Source organism: Saimiri boliviensis, chromosome 4 (genome assembly GCF_048565385.1).
Source record: "Saimiri boliviensis isolate mSaiBol1 chromosome 4, mSaiBol1.pri, whole genome shotgun sequence".
Lineage (NCBI taxonomy): Eukaryota > Metazoa > Chordata > Mammalia > Primates > Cebidae > Saimiri > Saimiri boliviensis.
In genome coordinates, this window is record NC_133452.1 from 148,827,401 (window position 1) to 148,846,209 (window position 18,809).

The 18,809-nt window shown below is 42.9% G+C and overlaps 2 protein-coding genes across 5 annotated transcripts in view; both read left to right on the forward strand.

The window, feature by feature from the left end:
* The window catches only part of GCNT2 (glucosaminyl (N-acetyl) transferase 2 (I blood group)), a 99,345-nt gene extending 94,876 nt beyond the window's left edge, over nt 1-4,469 (forward strand). For 3 of the 4 annotated variants that reach the window (XM_074398425.1, XM_003927353.4, XM_003927354.4), the window contains exon 3: nt 3,801-4,469. In XM_074398425.1, coding sequence (XP_074254526.1) covers nt 3,801-3,991 — 191 coding nt within the window. In that variant the 3' untranslated portion in view covers nt 3,992-4,469. The remainder of the gene's footprint in view (nt 1-3,800) is intronic. The other variant, XM_074398426.1, reaches the window with a different exon arrangement.
* Nucleotides 4,470-7,160: 2,691 nt separating this feature from the next.
* LOC101044056 (beta-1,3-galactosyl-O-glycosyl-glycoprotein beta-1,6-N-acetylglucosaminyltransferase 6) overlaps nt 7,161-18,809 on the forward strand; it is a 28,847-nt gene continuing 17,198 nt past the window's right edge. Inside the window, 1 exon segment of the mRNA XM_010338056.3 lies at nt 7,161-18,647. Coding sequence (XP_010336358.3) covers nt 17,713-18,647 — 935 coding nt within the window. The 5' untranslated portion in view covers nt 7,161-17,712.

Genomic DNA, 18,809 nt, shown 5'->3' on the forward strand with positions numbered 1-18,809 from the left:
TCCTGGCTACCTACTTATCCTTTCGTTTACCTCATTATTTTCCTAGTGCCCTTCCTAAGGTTCACTTTTCAGCTTTCCTGCTTACCTTTAAGCTCCCAAGGTGTATTAGTCCGTTTTCACACTGCTAATAAAGACATACCCAAGACTGGGCAATTTACAAAGAAAAGGAAGTTTAATGGACTCAGAGTTCCACGTGGCTGGGGAGGCCCCACAATCCTGGCAGAAGGTGAAAGGCACATCTTACATGGTGGCAGGCAAAAGAGAATGAGAGCCAACCAAAAAGGGAACCCTTATAAAACCATCAGATCTCATGAGACTTATTCACTACGACAAGAACAGTATGGGGGAAAGCGCCCCCTATGATTCAATTATCTCCCACTGCGTCCCTCCCACAACATGTAGGAATTATGGGAGCTATAATTCAAGATGGGATTTGGGTGAGGACACAGCCAAACCATATCACAAGGTTATCCCAAAACAGCCTTTCTATTCTCAAAAGTGACCATTTCAACTTGAAGAAGAACTTTCAAGATGTGTAATCAAAATTCCATCATCTAGTCCCTTGTCATGTCATCCCGCCCCGCCATCTTAGAGCAGTGTGGACACACCTTCTTATTGTTCCCTCCAGTTTCAAAAGGAAAAGTCACTCATCCCCCCACCAAAGCCACCAGCTATGGTCTCAGCTATCTGTGGGCACACTCTCTCCCCTTGCCCTTTCACATCCTCAGCCTCTCCCTTTCTGCTGCCTCTTTGCCTTCTCTCTGAAAGCGTGGACTTATTGCCCCTATCCTGAAGACATCAAGTTGCCTATGAACCCTCTGCTTGCTCCAGGCCGAAATACTCTTTCCTTGTTCACTTCTATTTCCTTAAGCTTGTGCATGAGGCCTGTGTGTTCAGTTCTCACTGCCTGGTCACAGCAGGGGACAGCGTTCCAGACTTCAGACTAGATCAATTCACCAAGAAATTTCTTTTAACTTCTTTAACTTCCTGCAATTCTGGCTTCTTTCCCCTGTGATTTCCACTCATTTTTGTTTGTTTGTTTGTTGTTGTTGTTGTTGTTTTTTGAGATGGAGTCTTGCTCTGCAGCCCAGGCTGGAGTGCAGTGGTGCAATCTGGCTCACTGCAACCTCCACCTCCCAGGTCCTGGTTCAAGCAGTTCTTCCACCTCAGCCTCCCAAGTAGCAGGATTACGGGCACGAGCCACCACACCTAGCTAATTTTTGTATTTTTTAGTAGTAATCAGGTTTCACCATGTTGGCCCGTCTTGTCTTGAACTCCTGACCTTGTGATCTACCTGCCTGAGCCACCCAAAGTGCTAGGATAACAGGCGTTAGCCACTGCGCCTGGCCTGATTTACGCTATGTTGCTTCTTCCCTGCCCACTGAATTAATCACCACGTTCTTCAGCATGCATGACCTTCTGTCTGTCCTGCACTAGCGTTTTCAGTATCTTTCCTTTCCCACTCATCAGTCATTCACTTTGAATGAGCTCTCCAGTTTACATTGTTATTACTGCAGCCTCTTGGTTTCTAATGTACCTGCAAAACACTTCAAAATTAATCTTCCTAAAATCAGTTTCATCATTCAATTCTTCTATTCAAACATCTTTAAGGACTCTATGCTTACGGGATACAAGGCCCAACCCTTCAGTCTGTGAAGTTGGTCAAAAAGCAATTGTTCTATTGTGTGACCAGAGGAATCTGGAAAATGGTTATAACTTCCTACCATTCTTGTTTCTAACCTGTACCCTACAAAACCCCCGCTTCCAGCAGAAAGTCCCCACCACAGAAGTTATTGAGGTTAAAAAACAAATTCAAATCTGACATGTTACATTTCTGAGGTTTATTATACATCTAGGCAGAGATATTAGGTAGGCACTTGCTCAGGTAAAAGACTTACCCAGTGTGGCTGGGCGCAGTGGCTCACGCCTGTAATCCCAGCACTTTGGGAGTCTGAGGCGGATGGATCACAAAGTCAAGAGATCGAGACCATCCTGGTCAACATGGTGAAACCCCGTCTCTACTAAAAATACAAAAAAATTAGCTGGGCATGGTGGCGCGTGCCTGTAATCCTATCTACTCAGGAGGCTGAGGCGGGAGAATTGCCTGAACCCAGGAGGCGGAGGTTGCGGTGAGCCGAGATCGCGCCATTGCACTCCAGCCTGGATAACAAGAGCGAAACTCTGTCTCAAAAAAAAAAAAAAAAAAGACCTATCGAGTGCAACCCATAAAGACCTCTCCCATCTGTATCACTGTAGAACTTCTCATCTGTAACTCTAATTTAATAATACAGTAGGCCCCTCTCACCCACAGGGGACACATTTCAAGACAGACAGTACTGAACTTTAAATGTACTTCATTTTTCCCTGTACATACATATCCATGATAGAGTTTAATTTTTGAAGTAGGCATAGTAAGAGGTTAACAATAATAATTAATTATAAATGGAACAATTATAACAATATGCTGCAATAAAAGTTATGTACATAAAAAAGTTATGTGAATTAAAGCTAGCTGGGCATGGTGGCTCACTCCTGTAATCCCAGCACTTTGGGAGGCCAAGGCAGGTAGATCACCTGAGGTCAGGGGTTCGAGACCAGCCTGACCAACATGGAAAAACTCCATCTCTACTAAAAATACAAAATTAGCCAGGCGTGCTAGTGCACGCCTATAATCCCAGCTAACTCAGAAGGCTAAGGTAAGAGAATCGCTTGAACCCGGGAGGCAGAGGTTGCGGTGAACCAAGATTGTGCCATTGCACTCTAGCCTGGACAACAAGAGCAAAACTCCATCTCAAAAAAAGAAAAATAAAGTTATGTGCTCTCTTTCTTTCTCTCTCAAAATATCTTATTATTTTTGGATCATGGCTGACCTGGGGTAACTGAAACCTCAGAAAGGAAAACTGCAGCTAAGAGGGGACAACTGTGCATAAATGGCCTTTTAACACCCATAATGTTACTAACGCAGTTTTAATATTAATATTGACAATGACCACAACAATTAACGTAATAATGAAGATAGTAACAGGTGTTTCTCAGATGGGGTGATTTTGCTCACCCACAGGACATCTGGTAATATCTGCAGACGTTTTTTGGTTTTCGCAATTGAGGAGAAGATGCTATCGGTAGCTAGTGGGTAGAGGCTAAGGATGCTGCTAAACATCCTACAAAACACAGGACAGCCCCCACAGCAAAGAATCATCCAGCCCAAACTAACACCTATAATGTTACTAACACAAATTTAAAATGATATAAAATTATTGTATGCCTTGTATGATTTAACTCTCACTTTCTTCAAATATGGATTTGTACCTGTTGTTGTTGTTGTTGTTTTTGAGACAGAGTCTTGCTCTGTTGCTAGGCACCAGGCTGGAGTGCAGTGGCGCGATCTTGGCTCCCTGCAACCTCCATCTCCTGGGTTCAAGCAATTCTTCTGCCTCAGCCTCCCGAGTAGTTGGGACCACAGGTATGCACCACCACACCCAGCTAATTTTTGTATTTTTTAGTAGAGAGGGCGTTTCACCATGGTCTCAATCTCTTGACCTCGTGATCCACCCGCCTCGGCCTCCCAAAGTGCTGGGATTACAGGCATGAGCCATTGTGCCCAGCCGGCTGTACCTGTTGTTCTTCTAACTCGAGTTCCAGTTCCCTGTGGGCTGAGACTGCACAGTCATTTTCATTTGAATCCTGTGGCATTGGCACAGTTGTAGTTACTCAGAGAGTAACTCTAGTATTCTGTTAAGTCCATCACTCTTTTGAAAGCAAGCATGTTTTGACAGTGTTTCTTGTTCTTTCCTTTGCAGGCCACTATGTACATGGTATTTGTATCTATGGAAACGGAGACTTAAAGTGGCTGGTTAATTCACCAAGCCTGTTTGCTAACAAGTTTGAGCTTAATACCTACCCCCTTACTGTGGAATGCCTAGAACTGAGGCATCGCGAAAGAACCCTCAATCAGAGTGAAACTGCCATACAACCCAGCTGGTATTTTTGAGCTATGATAACTCCTGACTGAAGGGAAACTGCAGCTGGGAAGAGGAGCCCATCTTTGGGAGAGACTTTTGTCTTCTAATGTTAATGGTTTCAGGATGACATTTACAGCTTCAGGACCTGGCTACATAATTATACTTAAATTATCCACTGGACAGGCTGGGTGTGGTAGCTCATGCCTGTAATCCCAGCACTTTGGGAGGCCACGGCAGGTGGATCACCTGAGGTCGGCAGTTCGAGACCAGCCTGACCAACTTGGAGAAACCCCATCTCTACTAAAAATGCAAAAAAATTAGCCAGGCGTGGTGGCGGGCACCTGTAATCCCAGCTACTCGGGAGGCTGAGGCAGGAGAATCGCTTGAACCTGAGAGGCAAAGGTTACAGTGAGCCGAGATCGCACCATTGCACTCCAGCCTGGGCAACAAAAGCAAAAGTCTTGTCTCAAAAAAAAAAAAAAAAAAAATCCACTGGATACTGTGAAATACACTAACAGGATGGCTGGGTAGAACAATCTGGGCACTTTGGCCAGTTTTAGTCTTGCTGTTTCTTGATGTTCACCTCTATATTAGCTTATTGTTATGATCAAGGATAAATTTAAATGATATCAGATCTTTGCACCAGATACTCATCATATACAAATGTTTTAATGAAAAAGAGAATTGTAGATAATACTGTCTAGGAAAATAAGAATTAGGTTTCTTTGAAGAAGGAATCTTTTATAAACACATTAACAGTCACCACTCTGCTCACAAACAGGTATTGAAATGGTTTTCTGGGTAATTCACCAATCTCCTTGAAAATGTAAGCTACTTGAGTGGAAAATTGATTTTGTTTCCAAGTTTCAACACTAGCATTTTTAGTTTACTCATAGCCAAAGTTCTGTACATAGTATAAAGTCATTAACAAGAAACAGGATGTGCTTTACGACAGAATTTACTGTCTGTTGCTTTGGTAAAAGGACCTCGCAGAATAGAACATTTCTCTCTCGTATGCTGGAATGTAGGCTGGTCCCTATGTCATGTTTTCCATTGAGAACACTGAAAAGTCCTTGCAAGAATGAAGATAAGCATTCAAGAGAGGTGCTATCGCATAGATCTGTCTGAAGTTTGGAACACTTTCCTCTTCTGTGACCCCCCTTTCCCCAGTATTATCTTACTTGCAAAATAGAGACCAAATTCTATCCTGTGAGGCTTTTAATTGTACCATAGTATTCTCTGAGTAGCTTTACAATGCCTGGTACTGATAGGAGGGGCTCGATTTTTAAGAGCCTTCAGTTGTAAATGAGCATCTCTTGTTATTTATCCCTCATTCATTCATCCATTCATTCATTCAGCCTGCATTCAATAAACATTTCTTGAGCGTCTATTATGTACAGGCCATGTACTGAGACAAAAAGGAAAAATAAGAGCTTTTTCACTCTAAAAATCTTGGCAATAATGTCAACACCAGAAAGCCTCATCTGGAGAATCTTACAGAGTGATTGTATTTTAATACAGCAATGCACAGGTCTGTGTAGCATGATACCAGGCCCAGGAGATCAGTAATTACAAATTAGGGGTTAAATCAGAGTTTAATCAACAGAGAGAGGGAAAGGAGGAGACAGAGCGAGGGCCTGTAGTGTTCCAGGCATTCTGGTCGTCTTTTATGTATTGAATTTCATTCAAACCTCACAACGGTCTTATGAGGCCCTCATATAATTATTCCCATTTTGCAGGTGAAGTAACTGAGGCCTAGAAAGGTTAATAGCATCAGGGAATAATTTTCTCTGTGAGAATTAGGACTCTGTTACTGGTGTCCTGATTTCATTTCCTGAGGTGGATTTACTAAGAGACAGTGAAATAAAGCCATATTTAGGATACCAGACAAGGTAGATTTTAAGCATGGTCTCAGTGTTAATAATGAGAAAAATTCCTATCAACTCAGAGAAAATGTGAAGTCTGCTTTACTATTCCTGTAACCCATTGAGTTTCTAAGTATTTATTTATTCTAACAAAAAGCAATTACTACAATGGATGATACATTTAATGAACACAATTTTATTTTTTTTCTGTAACTGTACTTGTTGAATGTTAATCATATTTAAAGGGAATGATTTGAAGTAAAACCTTTTTTTCTCGCTACTGAAAAAAAATGGAATTGTTTTGGGTGGTAAAGCGTTAAGGAGTGGAGAAGGCTGGTCACACAAGCAACCATTGAAGGCCACATGTGAAAACCTATCACTTGCAGAGAGGCCAGCCCCACTAAGGTGACCAGAGTGGGCTCCAAGCACACATTGTCATTGCTATAGATGAGGCTGTGTCACCCCTCCCTGAAATTCATATGTTGGATCCTTAACTCTTAGAGTGATGGTATTTGAGATGGGGCCTTTTGGTAAGGGAAGTTCCGATAAGGTCACAAGGGTGTGATCCTCATGATTAGATGTGTGCCCTTTTAAGAGCTCTGGCTTGGGCCAGGCGTGCTTGCTCATGCCTTGTAATCCCAGCATTTTGGGAGACTGAGGCAAGGGGATCACTTGATGCCAGGAATTCCAGACCAGCCTGGCCAACATGGTGAAACCCTGTCTCTACTAAAAAACACAAAAATTAGCTGGGCATGGTGGCACCCACCTGTAATCCCAGCTATTCAGGAGGCTGAGGCATGAGAATCTCCGGAACCCAGGAGGCGGCGGTTGCGAGCTGAGATTGCCCCACTGCACTCCAGCCCAGGAGACAGAGCAAGACTTTGCCTCAAAACAAAACAGGTGCAGGGATAGGGAATGCATCCAGGGTCAGTAGTGAAGTCTAAAAAGTGTCTCTTTTCAACTTATTTAAATGACAGCACCTGAGAAGAAATGTTTTACACTGGATGTTTCTCATGTAGAACGAGAACTCTTTCCAGAATAGATGTTTACATGTCCGTTGTTGGGAATCTCTCCTACGTCTTAAATACTTTAATGCTGGAAGAGCGTAGTGTGGGCTAGTGGATCTCAGACAGCCCATGGAAATGTCCTGAAACTACTGTATCTGATGTTTGTTTTCTATGAGAGTCCATGTTTTGTTCTCTTGGGAATAAATTAATATATTGTTTTCCACTTTGGGGATACTGTGTATTTTTATTTGACAGTTGGTTAATAATCCACTAAAGGGTATGTCTAACTAAGCAAGTCTCCTGGTATTAAGCAAAATTTACATTCATATGTACAGGCATGTCTGTCTAAGAAACAACCATCCACTGAAAAATGGTTAAACTTTCCCATTGTGGGGGGTTGGGGAGAGTAAGTGGGAGTCAGAAGAGGGCACAATAGAAGATCAGTGTCATTTGAATTAGGTACAACTTTTTTTTTTTTGTAAGGGCACAACTATTTTTAAAATTTGAGATAGCAATAGGTTAACTTATTATTTACCTGCCTTTATTATTCATTTAAGAGATACACTAGGAAAAAGTTTTATGCTGTTATTACCATAATTACTTATCAAGTGCCAACATTTAAAAAATTCATTTAAAGGACATCTTATCCATCATTTTTTCAAATAAAGATATTTTAAATAAATAAAAAATATTTTAAAAAACTTAAACTATAATAATAAATATGTACATGCTCATAAACATGGAAATAATGAAGAATATAGAATAAAAACTGAACTACTTTCTCCAGAGCTAATCACTTATTTGCTTTTTTGGTTTTTGTTTTTCTGAGATGGGGTCTCACTCTGTCAACCAGGCTGGAGTGCAGTGGAACAATCATGGCTCACTACAGCCTCAACCTCCTGGGCTCAGGTGATCCTCCCACCTCAGCCTCCCGAGTAGCTGGGACCACAGGCATGCACCACCACACCTGGCTAATTTTTGTATTTTTTGTAAAGACAGGGTTTTGCCATGTTATCCTGCCTGGTCTTAAACTCCTGGTCTCAAGTGATCCACCTGCCTCAGCCTCCCAGTGCTGGGTTACAGGCGTGAGGTACCATACCTGGTCTTATCTGCTATAGCTTCTTAAGTGCTTTCTCAATGTACTGATAAAACCTATAGCAGGCTGTCCAGTAGTCCAGTCAAATTTCTGCAGTGATACAAATGTTCTACATCTGCACTATCCAATATAATTGCCACTCACATAAGCTATGAGCTCTTGAAATATAGCTAGTATAACTGGAAAATATTTCACATTTTATTTAGCTTTTTTTTTTTTTGAGACGGAGTCTCACTCTGTCACCCAGCAGGCTGCAGTGGCGTGATAGCTCACTGCAACTTCCGCCTCCTGGTTCAAGTGATTCTCCTGCCTCAGTCTCCTGAGTAGCTGGGACTACAAGCTCACACCACCATGCCTGGCTAATTTTTGTGTTTTTAGTAGAGAAGGGGTTTTACCATGTAGGACAGACTGGTCTTGAACTCCCGACCTCAGGTGATCTGCCTGCCTTGGCCTCCCAAAGTGCTGGGATTACAGGCGTGAGCCACTGCGCCCAGCCAGCTTTAATCAATTTAAATAGCCATATGTGACTAATGGCTACCACACTGGACAGCACAGTTATAGAGGCAGGCATCAGTTATGTGTATGTGCTTGTACATACAGTGGGAATACCACAAGCACATAGATATACTGGCAGATTTTTTCAAAATTGATTATATAAATATGATAAATTATGACTTTTTGCAACTTGTTTTAGACCTTTCTTTTTTTCTTTCTTTCTTTCTTTTTTAAGAAAGACTAAGTCTTGCTCTATCACCCAGGATTGAGTACAGCGGCATGATCATGGCTCACTTCAGCCTCAAACTCCTGGACTCAAGAGATCCTCCCATATTAGCCTCCCAAGTAGCTAGGACTATGGGTGTGTGCCACCATGCCCGGCTAATTTTTTATTAACTTTTGTGGAGACAGAGGGGGTCTCACAATATTGTCCAGGCTGGTCTCAAACTCCTGGCCTCCAGTGAACCTTCCACCGTGGACTCCTAAAGTTCTGGGATTATAGGCGTGAGCCACTGCGCCTGCCCGTAATGCAATTTTAAATAGTAGCAGTGGTAGCAGCTTTCCTTGTGTTGTTTCCAACATTAAAAAGCATGTTGAGGCCGGGCGCGGTGGCTCAAGCCTGTAATCCCAGCACTTTGGGAGGCCGAGGCGGGTGGATCACGAGGTCGAGAGATCGAGACCATCCTGGTCAACATGGTGAAACCCCGTCTCTACTAAAAATACAAAAAACTAGCTGGGCGTGGTGGCGCATGCCTATAATCCCAGCTACTCAGGAGGCTGAGGCAGGAGAATTGCCTGAACCCAGGAGGCGGAGGTTGCGGTGAGCCGAGATCGAGCCATTGCACTCCAGCCTGGGTAACAAGAGCGAAACTCCGTCTCAAAAAAAAAAAAAAAAAAAAAAAAAAAAAAAAGCATGTTGAGTTACTGTTGTTGGAGATTTGATCTAGCTTTTTAGTAGATACCTTTTATTAAGAATTAGAATAGCAGAAAATGAATATAAATATAAATGTTATTCTAATTTTTTAAATCCCAGTTGCTGTCTCTTTTTTTTTTTGGCAGATATAATTATGGGTGACAATATGTTGTTGTTTTTAATCCCCCCCCCCCGCCCGCCTTTTTTTGAACAGCTAGAATTGAGTACAGTGGCGTATGCCAAGCAAGAGATTGGAGCAGGGATCCATTTAAACAGAGAGGCACACAGTTGGAGTTTGGGAACACAATACCTGAGCTGGAAGGTTTCTATTGTGACTCCTCCCTCTACTGGATGGGATGTTTTAGGGATTCAGGGGTCAAGCCAATTGGAGAACGCATTAGTGGACAACTTTCAGGGGCTGACTTCTGGCCTTGGAACTGGGATGTCCTTGAAAGGAGGAGGACATGGGTGAAGCTGACTCTGCTCACCTTTCCGAGAGGAACACCTACAGGGTCTGAACGTGGTGGGCATCCACAGTGGCTGAATGGAAAGTCAACCTGGGCAATCCTGTTTGAGCCTAGGAAGCCCGACCTGCATCTGGAGAAGGATCCTGGGGGCTGTAGGAGATGGGCTGGCAGAACAATCCAAAAGGGTTCCTGAGAAAGGAAGACAGGACTCGGAAACCGATACTCAACATCAAGTGTCAAACTGCAGAAAGGAGCCCAGGGTGTAATGTGATAGAGGACTCGGAATGTTAGGAGAAATCATTGAAAAAGTTAACGCCGTTAGTTAAAGTGAATTATTTCAAGGTCAGGCCATTGGCTATACACCTGTCAAAAATGAATGTTTGCTTTTTAGGGACAGAGTTTCACTCTTGTCGCCCAGGCTGGAGTGCAGTGGTGGGAAATTGGCCCACTGCAACCCCCACCGCCCGGTTCAAGCAATTCTCCTGCCTCAGCCTCCCGAGTAGCTGGGACTACAGTCACAGCCGCCATACCTGGCTAATTTTTTGTATTTTAGTAGAGACGAGGTTTCACTGTGTTACCCAGGCTGGTCTCAAACTCCTGAGCTCAGGCAATCTACCTGTCTCGGCCTCCCAAAGTGCTGGGATTACAGGCGAGAGTCACCGCGCCCAGCCTAAAAATGAAGGTTTTAGAGGGCTTCTTAAAAAATATTTTATTTTGAAATAATTTTAGACTTAGAGAAAAGTTATAAAGACATTAGAGAGTTGTCAATCTTTGACTCAGCTGCTTCTTGTTAGCATCTTACATAAACAAAGTTCGGTGATCAAAACCAGTTTTGCTTTGCCTTTAATTCTATGTTGGCTGTGTGTTGAGAGTTGGTAACAGCCGCTATTTACCTTTGCACAGGACAGACCAGATAGATAAGGTGAGTCCCAATAACATGTAGACACATCACATTAGACCAAATGACAGCAAGGGACTGGTCTCAAGTGATATTTCCTGGTGAAAATGGTACTATGGTGCTATGGACTGAGTATTTGTGCCCCGCCTTCAAATTAATATTCTGAAACCTTATCACCAAGGTGACAGTATTAGCAGGTGGGGCCTTTGAGAGGTGACTTGGGATTACTGGCCTTATAAAGGAGTCCTCAGGGAGCTGCCTCTTTCCATCATGTGAGAACAGAGCGTGAAGGTGTAATCTACGAACCAAGAAGTGAGATTTACCAGACACTACATCTGCTGGCATCTTGGATTGCAAGAGATAAATTTCTGTTGTTTCTATGCCACCCAGCTTATGCTATTTTGTTACAGCAGCCCAAATAGGCTGACCTATGGAAAACAAAATTCTACACATTCTCTATTCCAGACCATGAAAATGAGATGAACAACGGATGAGAGAAAGAGAGAAAGTCCATAGTCACATCCCTCAGAAGGCAGTGGAGAAGGCAGGTGTGCGGTGATGACAACAGGACGTGTATTTTACAGATCACTGCTTGGAAAACACAGATTCAGATTCATTTTCTCAGGATTTTCCTAAGCAGGGTTAATGAGTCTTAAACAGCTAGGAGGGAAAGCACTGATTCCTGCCAGGTCTACACATTTAACCTCTGGTGCTTAAAGCCTTTGGTGAGCCCCTTCCACATACCCGGAGCCAGTGAGCTGAGCAGTTGGTGTAGTTAGCATTCACACAGTGGCTTTCAAAGAGAACCCAGCGGAAAGTATTCAAGTTAGACTTTCCAGTAGCTGGGCCGTTTAACAGAGATGACCCAGTGGAAGAGGAAAGGTTTAAAGAGTAACCACAGTAACAGCATGAGATCCTTTTGAAAGCACAGTGACTTGAGTACACTATTGGCTGCTAGAGACACACTTGAAAAGGGAGGTGTACATCCAGGCAGCGAGTGAGAGAAAAAGAAAAAGAAAAAAAAAGGAAAGAAAGAAAAGGGAGGAAACTTACTAAAACACTCGTGTCCTGGTGGTTACCATGCATGGAAATTTTTCTGGATATGTGATTGACAAACTTTGCTAAGGAATGGTGGGAATCGTGGGAAAGGTTATTTGAAAACTTCTGCAAATATAAAATGGGGGTAAAAACATAGTGTTGTGTTTTCATAGGATTTTTGAGCAGGAATATTCCATTTGTTCTTCTATGTCTTTAACAAACTACCAGGTTCACATTCTTGGTATATAGCTGCGTATTAAGACTGACAGGTCCTCATAAGGAACAGCTGATTCCAGTTAAGCACATCACAAAGGGGTTGATTTTTTACTTGGCATCCTTTTATCCTTTGAAAGCTCCATTTAGTGTGTGTTACTCACATATGTATAAAGCCATGCATTTGTTTTTTTTACTTGCAAATACTTAAGCACCTCCTCCAACCTGCCAGGCACTGGGCTGACTGTTGAAGATTAACAGAGACAAAAAGTCTTGCCCCGGTAGAACTCATTACAAAATGATCTTGTGCATTTCAAAGACCACTTCGTATTTTGTGTTTTTTTTTTTTTTGCAAAAGGATGTGAAGGATTCTGAATGATCTGTCCTTAATGTTTGTCACTCATTCTATTACTTGAAGCAAATTAAACATGATCTCTCCTAATTAGTCACTATTAATTAAGAAGAAAAAAAGAACAACAGATCCTTTATATTCTAGTCAGAGGGACAGGAAAATTACAAAATATACCAATTCGACAAAGTAATTTTAGATAGTCATTAAGTCGTGTGAAGAAAATAAAACAGGGTCCGGCGATCTAGGTCACCAGAAGTGGGGGTGAGGGCTTAGATTAGGCGGTCAGGGAAGGCCTCCCGATGGAGGAGACATTTTGAGACGGCAGTTTCACCATCTGCAAGTGATGACAAAAGCTGTGACTGGACATTAGGACTTGCCTTTACCAACATGTCCCTGGTTTTAGCAAAAGTTCAGCCAGTCCTTAAGGGTTCCCTTGGGTAAAAGCTGGTTCCAGCACTTGGACATGGAAAGTATAAGATGAGCCTGGAACATATGGTTGCACCCGAAAGAGAACATTTCAAAAGGCACAGGAGTCCCTTGAAAGGACTCCTGTGAGCTAAATCTGGGACACTTTGAGCATCAAGACAAATGATGATAGTAATAGACAGCAATCCAGTAAATAAAATAAGAAGTCATGAATACATATGTGCATGCGTATGCTATATATGTATGTGTGTGCATATATATTAACTTGATCAGTTCTGCTCTAATTTTACAGAAGAGGGCTTGCAGCCTGCCCAGAAGACTACCCAGTAGTCAGTTGTGGGAGAGTTTGAGCCAGGTCCTGACATGCCAGGTCAGAGAACTTGGACAGTATAGAGGCTGCCAGGCTCTGCCAAGGGTGCACACCATGTCCCGAGAGAGTATGCTGGTGACCTGCCATGCGATGGTTTTCCATAGCCAGTTGAGCTGGAAAAGACAAGTAGCCACAACCAACACAGTGCCTTGTGAGCCACCGCATTCCTCAAATATTCATCTGTTCCTGAGAAGAGTGAAGTTAGGAGCATCTCTGAAGGAGACACATGTCCCTAACCCCCCAATGCCACCCACTCAAGGTGAGGCAGGGTAAGTGGGAGTCAAGGAGCAGACCCTGCCTCTACCACATGCAGCCTTCCTCCATCCAGGGGGAAAAGCATTATGACATTGGAATGAGATTGGAACTGAAAAAAGGATGGATTTTGCATCACTGAAGAAGGTGACGAAGTTACGGAATCTGCTCAAAGTGCTGTTGGGAAATCTGCTATAGAGAAAGAGAGGAAGATTAAGAAAATACATTTGGGGGCCATGATTGCTGGAGGGAAAGGTTCAGTGTTTGTGTCTCCTGGGTTGAGACTGAAACCAAATACCCACATACAGTAACAGCTCACCATTCTACTTACTTAGCATTTTTGGCTACACATGCCAGAGTCAAGATGTAGCACCCACACACTCATACACCCCTCTGTGGGGAGAAACATGCCTCATCATATACATGAAGTTCTCAATCTTTACTCAGAGCTAAATAAGCTAAATGATAACAGTGATTCAACTTAAAAAAAAAAAAAAAGGCTTTAACAGTGAAGTTCTACCATGTTTGGATGTATGTTTCTCATCCCACAGGAGGTAAAACAAAAGCATGGCCTGTGGTATCAGGAAGACTCTGCTTTGATTTCTGCTGTTGCTTGATAGTTGTATGACTTGGACATAAAAGTTACTTTCATAGCTCTTCATCTCCTCATAAAATAGAAGATGATAGGCTGGGTGTGGTGGCTCACACCTGCAATCCCAGCACTTTGGGAGGCCGAGGCGGGCAGATCACGAGGTCAGAAGTTTCAGACCAGCTTGACCAACGTGGTGAAACCCTGTCTTTACTAAAAATACAAAAATTAGCTGGACGTGGTGGCAGGCGCCTGTAATCCCAGCTACTCAGGAGGCTGAGGCAGGAAAATTGCTTGAACCTGGGAGGCGGAGGCTGCAGTGAGCCAAGATTGCACCACTGCATTCCAGCATGGGTGACAGAGCAAGACTCGGTAAAAAGAAAGAAAAAGAAAAAAGAAGAAGATGGTAAAGGGGCTGTGAGGATGAAACTTTGTAATATAGGTGTATTCGCCCGTTCTCACATTGCTATAAAGAAATATTTGAGACTGGGTAATTTATAAAGAAAAGAGGTTTAATTGGCTCATGGTTCTACAGGCCGTACAGGAAGCATAGTGGCTTCTGCTTCTGGGGAGGCGTCAGGAAGCTTCCAATCATGGTGGAAGGCAAAGAGGGAGTGAGGCACTTCATGCGGCCAGAGTAGGAGGAAGAGAGAGAGCAGGGAGGTGCCATCCACTTTTAAACAACCAGATCTCCCGATGACTCACTCACTCACCATCACGAAAGCGGCACTGAAGGAATGGTGTAAATAATTCATGAGAACTCTGCCCCCATGATCCACTCACCTCCCACAAGGCCCCACCTCCAACACTGGGGATGACAATTCAACATGAGATTTGGTGGGGACCCAGCTCCAAAACATATCATTCCACCTCTGGCCCCCCAGATTTCATGTCCTCACATTGCAAAATTATCCCTTCTCAACAGTGACCCAAAAGTCTTCGCTCATTCTAGTATTAACTCAAAAGTTTGAAGGCCAAAGTCTTATCTGAAACAAGGCAAGTCCCTTTCAATTATGAGCCTGTAAAATCAAAACAAGTTAATGACTTTCCAAGTTACAAAGGCCTTGTGTAAATGGTCCTGTTCCAAAAGGCAGAAATCAGCCCAAAGAAAGGGGCTACAGGCCCCACACAAGTCTGAACCCCAGCAGGGCAGTCATCATTAAATCTTAAAGCTCCAAAATAATCTCCCTTAACTCCATGTCTCACATCCAGGGCACACTGGTGCAAAGGATGGGCTCCCAACGCCTTGGGCAGCTCTGCCTCTATGGCTTAAAAGGGTTCAGGCCCATATCTTCCTGTTTTATTCTGAGCCTTCCACACTCTTCCATCCTCTGCCCATTACCCAGTTTCCAAAGCTGCATCCATATTTTCAGTATCTTCATAGCAATGCCCCATGCCTCAGCACCAGTTTTTATATTAACCCATCCTTGCATTGCTACAAAGAAATACTTGAGACTGGGTAATGTATAAGCAAAAGAGGTTTAATTGGCTCATGGTTCTGCAGGTTGTGTAGAAGGCATAGTGGCTTCTGCTTCTGGGGAGGCCTCAGGAAGCTTCCAATTGTGGCAGAAGGCAAAGGGGGAGTGAGGCACTTCATGTGGCCAGAGTAGGAGGAAGAGAGAGAGCAGGGAGGTGCCACTCACTTTTAAACCACCAGAACTCACAATGATTCACTTAATATCACAAGAGAAGCACCAAAGGGGATGGTGCTGACCTATTTATGAGAACTCCGCCCCATGATCCAATCACCTCCCACCAGGCTCCTCCTCCAACACTGGGGGTTACAATTGGACATGAAATTTAATACAGTGGCTGGCTTCTAGAAACAACTCAATGAATTTGTTGTTTTGCTGTCATTGTCATCATCGATGTTGTAGAAAAAGCAGGAAAAAGAGATAAAAGAGATAGGAAGGAAAAAGAGATAAAAGTGGCTACAAAATGCAAAGCATATGTAGAGTGCACTAGAGGATAGACTTTCGAATAGAAAATAGTAGGCCTGGCACCACAGCTCACATCTGTAATCCCAGCGCTTTGGGAGACTGCGGTAGGAGGATTGCTTGAACTCAGGAGTTTGGGACAGCCTGGGAAACATGGTAAGGCCCCATCTCTACCAAAAAAAAGAATTTAGCTAGACAAAGTGGTACACGCCCATGGTCCCAGCTACTCAGGAGGCCGAGGCAGGAAGATCCTTTGAGCCCAGAAGGTTGAGGTTGCAGTGAGCTGTGATCGCACCACTGTATTCCAGCCTGGATGACAGAGAGAGACTCTGTCTTAAAATTGTAATAATATTCATTATGTGATTTGGGGAGTCGTCGAGAAGCCCTTATCTTTGTATAGCTTATTAAAGAAGGCAGAGAAAACATATTAACTTTTAGAAAAACTAATAACAATTAAAAGAGAATTGGCCTGGCTGGGCATAGTGGCTCACACCTATAATCCCAGCACTTTGGGCGGATCTCCTGAGGTCACCAGTTTAAGACCAGCCTGACAAATATGATGAAACCCCGTCTCTACTGAAAGTACAAAAATCAGTCAGACATAGCGGCATACGCCTGTAATCCCAGTTACTTAGGAGGCTGAGACAGGAGGATTGCTTGAACCTGGGAGGTGGAGGTTGCAGTGAGCCAAAATTGTGCCACTGCACTCCAGCCTGGGCAACAGAGCAAGACTCCATCTCAAATAAGAAAAAAAAGAGAGAAAGAGAGTTGGCCCATAAAGAAATGCACTCCAGTTACCTAGAAAATTCACATGAGAATACAAGTCTACCTGTAAAAGCAATAGTTTGAAATTGTGTGAATAATCAAAATGATTAATATATATGAGTAATGGGTCATGTTAAAATTAGTCCCTAATCCTCTGCAATCTACAGCAGTTTATATGGAAATTCTGTCTCCTCTAAAAGCCACAGCCGGTTGTGGGGAGATTTTGCCATCTAATGTTGCTGGGACCCTTCAAAACTAAAGGAACGAGGGAAATGAGTCACTCTTTCAATTATTCATTGGAAGAATCCGCTGAGTGCCCAAATGTGCCTGGCGCTATGCTGACCACTTCGGATAAAAACTTTTAAAACCTGGCCCTGCCTAATGAAGTACTCCTACGTGAACGGACAGAAATCTGGAAGAATCTTCCTGCTTAAAAGGTTAGGACTGATAAGCCAGTTGGGAAGTTAATGGAATATACCTAGATATGCATACTCAGAGAGAAGTTAGCCACAAAAGGTGGGTTACAGATATAGAGAGGTCTGTAACTGGACACAATTATGACAGATTAGCTGATTCAACAATAGAAACAAGAAGTGAGAGCTCACCCTTTACCCCAGCTCCCCGTTACAGCAGATAAGACAGAAAGGAAGGTGAGTCACACTGAGTACTCTTGGTAGCCCAGCCTGGATGAGGATACATTGTCTAAAAGATAAGAGCATTCACAGAATAAGAAGTAAGAAATGTCACAGAATTGACACTCAACTGGGAAATGGCCAGGAATTAAAATAAGCAAACGGGATCTGGAAAAGTGAGTGCAACGGATACAATTAGTGAGTGCAACTATTATCCCTCATTCATTTAGTTTTGAAGGGTCCTAACAACACTGGGTGGCAAAATCTCCCCACAACTGGCTATGGATTTTAGAGGAGACAGAATTTCCATATAAACTGCTGTAGACTGCAGAGACTTGTAGAGAAGCAAAATGTTTTATTAATTGACTATTTTCTTTAACTCTCAAAGAAGAATTCTTTCCCTCCACCCGTCTACCCCAAGGTGTCAAAACTAAAATGAAGTTTTGGAGCAGTTATCTTTGTATCATTACTCTTCAAGCTATAATCATCGTCACAGTATTATACAACATGCATGTAAGTCAACCAGACAGTGATCATATGGATGATGCAGGTGGTGAATATCAAGTCCTTTCCCTACTGCACATCTGTGACGCAGCCCTAAATGGGAAGACGGTGCAAGTGTTGCCAAGTGCTCTATCCACAACGTTTGGAATAGATTCCTGCCCTTACTATGTGCTAGAGAACCACTATATCACAACTCCTTTGTCCACAGAAGAAGCTGCATTCCCTTTGGCATATGTAATGACCATCAGTCAAGATTTTGATATGTTTGAACGACTTTTCCGGGCTATTTACATGCCTCAAAATGTCTACTGTATTCATGTTGATAAGGCAGCCACGATTGACTTCAAAATTGCTGTGAGTGAATTACTGGAGTGCTTCTCAAATGCATTTATATCCTCACAGTCTGAATACATTATTTATGGGGGCAAATCCAAGCTCCAAGCAGACCTGGCCTGCATGAGAGATCTTGTAGCATCAGCTGTTCAGTGGAGATATGTCATTAACACTGGCGATCACGATTTCCCCCTAAAAACCAACAGGGAGATAGTTCAATATTTAAAAATGATGAACTGGACAAACATTACACCTAATTTAGTGTCTGTTCTGAAATCTACTGAAAGGATCAAATATACCCATAGAGAGTACAGAACCAGATCACACGCTTTTGTCCTACAGAAGCGTAAAAGGAAGAGCCCGCCTCCACATCAACTCAAAATCCACTTTGGTTCAGCTTATGTTGCCCTTACAAGGGAATTTGTCCATTTTGCTCTTTATAATAAAATAGCCATTGAGTTACTCCAGTGGTCTCAGGATACCTACAGTCCAGATGAACATTTCTGGATTACACTCAACAATATTCCAGGTGAGTGTGGTTTCTTTTCTCATTTTTTTTTTGGCTTGTTAATTTTTATTTTTTTGAGATAAAGTCTCCCTCCATCACCCAGGCTAAAGGGCAGTGGAGTGATCTTGGCTCACTGCAACCTGAGTTCAAGCAATTCTCCTGCCTCAGTCTCCCAAGTAGCTGCCAT